Source organism: Salvia hispanica, chromosome 6, assembly GCF_023119035.1.
Source record: "Salvia hispanica cultivar TCC Black 2014 chromosome 6, UniMelb_Shisp_WGS_1.0, whole genome shotgun sequence".
In the NCBI taxonomy this organism is placed as follows: domain Eukaryota; kingdom Viridiplantae; phylum Streptophyta; class Magnoliopsida; order Lamiales; family Lamiaceae; genus Salvia; species Salvia hispanica.
The window spans coordinates 26,602,975-26,611,168 of NC_062970.1; the positions used below are offsets into that span (position 1 = coordinate 26,602,975).

At 35.6% G+C, this 8,194-nt stretch overlaps 1 protein-coding gene across 1 annotated transcript; it reads left to right on the plus strand.

Moving 5' to 3' along the window:
- Positions 1 to 5,498: 5,498 nt before the first annotated feature.
- On the plus strand, positions 5,499 to 7,922 carry LOC125196846 (ABC transporter G family member 9-like). Its single transcript, XM_048095506.1, has 4 exons — positions 5,499 to 5,579; positions 5,744 to 6,536; positions 6,604 to 6,920; positions 7,022 to 7,922. Exons 1-4 carry the CDS (start codon positions 5,517 to 5,519, stop codon positions 7,682 to 7,684), a joined length of 1,836 nt encoding a protein of 611 aa, XP_047951463.1. The 5' UTR covers positions 5,499 to 5,516; the 3' UTR covers positions 7,685 to 7,922.
- Positions 7,923 to 8,194: the final 272 nt, after the last annotated feature.

Sequence of the window (8,194 nt, forward strand, 5' to 3'; positions counted from 1 at the left end):
AAGAATAATAAAATAATAATATTATTTTTAACGGGTTACTGCATCCGACCCGCATCCAACCCACATTTTTCGTGTTCATAGTGGGTCAACCCAATAATGACCTGTATCCAATAAGACTTGATCCAAACCCAATTATTCGTGCGGATTCGTGTCGTGTCAAAAATTGTTAGCCCTAAAATAAGTAGAGCAAAATAAGTTATTTCATTGATTCATTAAAGAGAATAACAATAGCCCTATATATAATAATCCTACTAATAACCTAATTTAGTGAACTAGATCACAAATATATGGAAAAGATATGATAATATAATAATAAAGATATGAGAGATATTGAGATACACGCTCGTATCAGAAATCCACCTCAAACAGTAAATAAACCCATTTTGGTGGATAAATTCACCCAGCCTAATAGTGAAAATGTGCACTATTCACGCGGGTCAGGACATGCCGCCGACTTTTTTCAGGCTGCAACTTAATTTTATCCCAGCTACAAAGCAGTAGAATAGCCCTGATTATAAAACATTTCTATTTCTATCCGGTCTATAAAACTAAAGCATGAAGCTTTTATTCCAAAACCTTTTCACTTATCCTTTCTAAAAACTTTTTACTTTATCCCCTTATCATAAGAATAAAATAAACTTTTAACTTCTCCTAATTTATAACCTAAATTAATAAATCCAAATACTATTATTAATGGTAGTATAATAACTTTTTAAATTGAAAACGGAATATTGCTATTTAATTGTGAACCTAATGAACAAACCTAATGAACATTACTAATAAATTGGAAACGGCTGCAATTTATTTATTACTTTATTTAAGTTTTAATATAATTTTATAATATTTTTAATGATATTTTTGTTATTTTTTTAAACTCCTCTTTTATATATGTAAATTCAAGTGTAAAAATTTATACATATTTTTAATTGTATGTCTTTCACATGTCTACCAACAAATAGATGGATTTTATTTGATATATTGTTGTAATTTTAGACATAATACATAGTTTCATTTACTACTAAAAATTACATAAAGTTAAGCTAAATAATGTAATTCCAATCAATATAAAATAATTAGACTTTAAAGAATTGGCTCTAAAATAAATATTTGTTTTACCCTTTAAACTATTGACGATTAGTATTTAAGAAAATTCAATTTACTTAATTTTTATTGAGAAGTGGAATGCACCATATCATCATTAATGTGATTACAATCCACTTTTTTATTTTTACTTTGGAAATGCAATTAGACTATAGTAATCTTCACATATCAATCATTTAATATTTTAAATTTTTCCAACATTTAGCTTTTAATATAGTATAGATAGATAGTATATCACGATAATGTAATATACAGGTTTCCTTCCATGTTATATTTAAATTAAACGAAATTATTACCATGCTTTGGTGGCATTAGATCATTAAATTTTAGATAACATTGATTTTTAGTTCTTGTTTTAAATTTGGTTCTCATTTGATTACAACCCTTTGTATATAGTCTAATAATGTAGACTATTACAATCATCAAATCCTAAGGATCCAAGAGCTGTGATTTATACTGTGTTTGACACTACTAAAGAGCTGTGAGAACCCTAATATACTCCTTATATATTATTTTATATATTTTAAATATATGGCTTATGATATTTTCTACAAATTTCAATTTTTTATTATAAATATTAATTACTATCTATATTTTAAATATATGGCGTAGGGGTGTGTCGAAAAGGGTTCCCGGGTACCCAAACCCGATTTTGCGGGTACCCGTATCCGAAAACGTCAATATTATACTACCCAATCCTGACCCGTATAGTTAAACGGGTAACCCCATATCCGCATCGGGTATCCCAAATCCGCAGTTGCGGGTACCCAAACCCGCATACATTACTTGAATTGCGTATTATATTATTCAATGGTATTATGCTTTTAGTTTTCGCTTATCATCAATACTAGTCATCTAATTCAATAACTATATATACATGTTTGAAATTCTAGAATGAATTTAGGGATTGTTGCTAGTTGCTACACTATGATTTTAGATTTGTATTTTTTTTTACTTTGTTGTATTTGCATAATTTCCAACGATTAATTATGCACAAATATGGTGATTTCTCCTCTCTTAGATATAATATGACTACGTATGAAATATAATGCAAATCCAAATTTCAAATAAGCAAATATGATAGAAACATCAAGCATGTCTAAAATTAAATCACCATTCAAAAGTTTAATATAAAACTAAAAATAATTCACTTTCATCAAAAGTCTAAATATAAATAACTTCAACTAAAAGTCTAAATATTTAAAATCTTTAATATAAAGACACTAAACTAATAAAAGTTTCACTTTCACAAATCTTGCAATCCGTCATTTGGCAGCGGATAAATAATTGAAAATAAAGTGTATCGTCGGGGAGTATATACAGATTTGAAATTAATTAACTAAAATAAAATATTTGAAAACCCTTACCCTAAAAATAACGGGTATTATCGGGTTTAACGAGTATACCCGCACGGGTAGCAGGTATACCCATACCCACAAAAATTGAAAACGAACTACCCGATCCCGCCCCGTTTCCCATTGTTGTCGGGTAGCGGGTACCCGTTACCCGGCGGGTTGAGGGTTTCCCGATACCCGTTTCGACACCCCTAATATTATCGCGTATGATATTTTCAAATTTTAGTTTTTATTGTAAATGTTAATCTGAAATATTATGTAATATTAAAACTAGTAGTAACTTATTACTGAAATATCGTGTAACGCAAAAGATTGTAGAACAAATTATATATCCCATTTGGGAATTAATCAACTCGGTTAGTATACGTTCATATTCATGCATTCTACACGCGGCAGTATATATATTTAATGCTAGAACATCATTTGAAACAAATACTGCTAATATTTTTACATTTAATAGCATAAATGTGACACAAAATTCGATTCAAAGATTGTTCGATAAATACGTGTAAGCATACGTAAATAGTTCATCGTGGAATTTAATTCACTAACAAAAATCTTCGATATAGTGGATATGCATTTCAAATAGAAAAATGAATGGTTTTCTCTATCTCTTTACTATATTAATGTTTCAATATGCTTATATAGTAAAAGCATTTAGTGTCACTCGACTTCTTAACGAAAAAAAGGTAATGTTTGAATTAATTGATTCTTTAATTTTGGGACCAGTTAACACAAAACACACTTTAGACGACTCGAAGTGTTCACTTTAATAGAGAACTTTGTACTATATCGGATTCCAATTACTCTAATTACTACACACGCACTATGTCATATTCAAATAAAACACTCGAGCAATATAGTTCAATGACAAATTTTCTTTTGTAATATCGAGTAATTAGGGGTCGAACTAGTGTATGAGAATGATATTTTTGGTTAGTCAAACTCCAATATATGACTAAAATCTCTATTTAAAATCAGAAATAATGGTATAAGTTCGTGATATGGTATACAAGCATAATTTTAAAATTATCATATAATGACGTATTTATAACTTAACTAGCGTTTGCTTTGAATTAATCGATGACAATATTTTCTCTACACACTACGTAAAAATATCAATATAACTACTCACTTTGTCCTCTATTAATTGTCATCTTTTGTCATTTTCGCCCCTCCCATATTAGTTATTCACTTTCAATTTTCTTTTTACCATAAATAATAAATAAACCTTATATTTCACTAACTCATTACATTCACATTTTATTATAAAACTACTCCCTCCATCCCTAAAATTTTGTCACATTTTTCCATTTCCGCTCGTCCCACAAAATTTGTCACAAATTTTTACCATTTTTAGTAGTAGACCCCACATTTTATTATAAAACTAATACTCCCTACGTCCATGAAAAATAGAGTACTTTAATTTTCTGCAGTCGTTTTGAAAAATTGATAATAAATAGTTAAAGTGGAGGGAAGGAAAAGTAAGAGAGAGAATAATATAGACAAGAGATTTCTCTACATTATTTTCTCTCGTACTTTACTTTCTCTTCACTATAACTATTTATTACTCCCTCCGTTTCACTATAGTTGAGGCGGAACTTTTGGGCACGGAGTTTAAGAAAGAGATGTTGGATGTGTTAAATAAATAGATAAAAAAGTAAGAGAGAAGAAAAGGTAGAGAGAATAAAGTATAAAGTGAATAAAGTAGAGAGAATAAAGTAAGAGAGAGTAAATTAAGATATACATCCTACCAACTTTTTCAACTTACTTTCCATTACATTTCTTAAAACCCGTGCCGGTCAAACTGTGATAAAATTTGGGAGACGGAGGGAGAAATATATAAAAGTGAAACTCATATTCCATTTACTTTTTCAACCCATTTTTCTTTACATTTCTTAAAATATGTGTCGGAATCAAAATGGACAATTATGAGAGACGCATAAAGTATATTTTTAGTCTATTCATTGCAATAAGAATGTGATCAAATGCAAACTCTATATATTGTACAAACTCCAAACTATGATCTGGACCGTTAGAAAATGTCAACAGATGACAAAATAGTAGCAACAGAAAATGTCAACACAGTGTCAACGATTGATGTTGTGTTGACATTTTCTATTACTACTATTTTATAATATGTTGATAACTTTTAATGGTCCAAATCATAATTTAGAGTTTGTACGATATATAAGATTTTATTATATCACTTCCCATTGCAATAATATCCTTTCATGATCCATATTTCTGTTTTTTTTTTTTTTTTATCATGAAACTGCCACTTTTAATGCACTTATTCATTCATTTCTGTGTACTTTCCCAAAAGCATATTCATCATACATACTTGAATGAAAATTAATGAATCAACGGTTCTTTCTCACGAAAAAAAATATAGTACTCCGTATTAAGTAAAAATATAGTATTAAGTAAATAATCTTTATAGCATGAATAAAATTTTAGTCCAAAAATATAGTATTAAGTGTTTTCTATAATATTTTGTCAATATACAAGAAAGTGAATAGAGAGCAGATATAAGTGCAATCTCGTTGAGTAAAAATATTTATACATTGATTTAAATTTTAAAATAAATTGAAGCGAAGATATGGGTGGAAATGGAATCGGCTTGCGAGTAGGGCAAGCTGTGAATTCGTAAATGTAGGAAAGAATGTTATAGATTGATTTTGGTAAAGCCAAATATTGTTATATGCAGATACATTGAGAGAGGGAAACCAGGAGATGAATCAGGTGATGAGAGAGATATAGAGAGTTAATAAAAGCTGCGGGGAAAAGGAAAAGCTTATGAAAGTGGAGTAATAACACATTGAGGATTTGAGGTAGCGACCGCCCAGCTTCCCCTCTCACCTCCCTTGCATGACATATTCATCTACGCAATTCCCCACTCTTCCACCATTTCAATTTCCCCCCAATTTATGACTCCTCCTCCTTACTCCCTTACGCAACTCTCATTCAATTCCAATTCCAATTCCCCCTCTATTTATACCCTTCTCATGCCTCCCATTTAACCTACCGATCTCCCTTTTCGCCTTCGCACACACGGAGATGGCCGACCTCGAATCCCAGCATCCAATCTCTCCGGCCATCTTCATCCCCGTCACTCTCAAGGTATCATCCAATTTCATTCATGCATGCATTCTCACGTTCAATTTCACTCTCCGATTATCTCAACCAATTTAGGTTTTTATGATTTGGGGGAATCATAATCCAGTTTAATTTACTAAATTACGACTTGTTATTATTCGGAATTCGTTGATTCGATTCAAATGCAGTTCGATGAGGTGGTTTACCGGATCAAAATCGAGGCGGCGGGAGGCCTGTTGAAGAAGAAAGCGAAATCGGAGGAGAGACTAATACTGAAAGGAGTCTCCGGCAGCCTATTTCCGGGGGAGATGCTGGCAATGCTGGGGCCCTCAGGCAGCGGTAAGACCACGCTCCTCACTGCCCTCGGCGGCCGGCTAGGCGGAGATCTCTCCGGAAGCATCACCTACAACGGGAAGCCCTTCTCCAACGCGATGAAGCGCAACACCGGCTTCGTCACCCAAGACGACGTCCTCTACCCTCACCTCACCGTCACTGAGACACTCGTCTACACGGCCCTCCTCCGCCTGCCCAGGACCCTGACCAAGGCCGACAAGGTCCAGCACGCGGAGGGCGTCATCTCGCAGCTTGGGCTGTCGAGGTGTCGGGATAGCATCATTGGCGGGCCGTTCCTGAGAGGGGTCTCGGGCGGGGAGAGGAAACGGGTCAGCATTGGGCAGGAGATGCTTATTAACCCGAGCTTGTTGTTCCTTGATGAGCCAACGTCGGGTTTGGACTCGACCACTGCGCAGAAGATTGTTTCCACGCTGTGGGAGCTTGCGAATGGGGGCCGGACAGTAGTGATGACTATTCACCAGCCCTCGAGTAGGCTGTTTTACATGTTTCATAAGGTGCTCTTGTTGTCGGAAGGGAACCCTTTGTATTTCGGCAAAGGAGACAGCGTCTTGGACTATTTTTCCAGTGTGGGTTTTGCTCCGAGTGTTGCCATGAATCCGGCCGATTTCTTGCTGGATCTTGCAAATGGTGAGTGTTTTTTTTCGATAGGATTAACGAGTGTCTGAGTCGTTGAATATGTTGCATTTCTTTATAGGAGTTGCAACTGCGGATACGAATGAAGATCAAGCCGCGATTAAGCAGAGTCTTGTGAATGCTTATCAATCGCAGTTATCAGCAGCTGTGAAGTCGGAGCTTGCTGCGGATGGCAGTCTTCACATTCCGACAAACGATAGGAAGCTTAGGCGTTGGTCGAATACATGGATGGATCAGTTCTCAGTCTTGTTTCGGAGAGGAATCAAGGAAAGGAAGCATGAGTCTTTCTCAACAATCAAGATTGTGCAAGTTTTGGTGGTTGCTATTCTAGCTGGACTCCTTTGGTGGCAATCCGACATCAATCACTTGCAAGACCAGGTAACGAGGGCTAGATTTTTTCGATTTTGAGTTGATGGAAGCTTTGGTGTTGGCTTAACCCTCATTTGGTCCGACATGAGTTATTTTGATTGATAATGTAGGTCGGGCTCTTCTTCTTCTACTCGGGTTTTTGGGGGTTCTACCCGCTATTCCAGGCCATCTTTACGTTCCCTCAAGAACGGATGATGCTAACGAAAGAGCGAGCATCAGGGATGTACCGTCTCTCGTCCTACTTCATGGCCTTAACCCTAGGCGACTTGCCCATGGAGCTAGTCCTCCCGACCGTCTTCTATGCCATAACCTACTGGATGGCGGGGCTCAAGCACACAGCCTGGGCCTTCTTCTTGGGCTTGTTTGTGCTCCTCTACAGCGTGCTATGCTCCCAGGGGCTCGGGCTGGCCATAGGAGCAGCAGTGATGGACCAGAAGTCCGCTACCATACTTGGATCCGTGATCATGCTCACCTTCCTCCTGGCCAGCGGGTACTACGTGCAGCATGTCCCGGTCTTCATATCATGGATCAAATACATATCCATCAGCCAGTACACCTTCAAGCTCCTGCTTGGGTCGCAGTACGAGAATGATCAGACGTATCGTTGTGGTCCGAATCAGACTTGCCTTGTTAGGGATTTTCCGGCCATAAAAGCGGTAGGGATTGGCGGGAATGAGAGCGTTGTGTCGGTGGTCGCCATGGCTGTGATGCTCTTGCTATATAGGCTTATAGCATATGCTGCTCTCATGAGAGTTGGTGTCACCAGGAACTAGGCCTCATTCTTATCCTTTCAAAAATGCATCACATTTGCACCATTATTAGGGTCTTTGAGAAGAGCTGATTTGATTAAATAAATAAAGTAACCCTCTTTGTCAATTTTGACTTTTGAGTTGAGGTCTAGAAGACTTGGATTTATATGATTAGATATAGAATTGAAGAGTGAAAATTTTGCCTCTTTTATTTCACTCAAAGTTGTGAACTTTTAACGAAGTTTTTCTTTAATTTGGAGAAGATCAGATGTGCTGAAAGATAATGTGAGGCCATATTCTAGTGGTGTTTATGCTAAGAAGTAGTATATGCCAATTTGCTTTTGAAAGAAACATAAGATTCTTAAATCTGGTGAGTGTATGTCTCCAACATTTGTGTCTAACTTCCATTTTAAGATTGACGAAAACAACTGTTCTTTTATCTTCCACTTATTTTGGCCAATGATGATAAGATTGCATTGGAATTTTCCTACTCACTCATACCCATATTGGAATTTTCCTGCAAACTCGTACCCG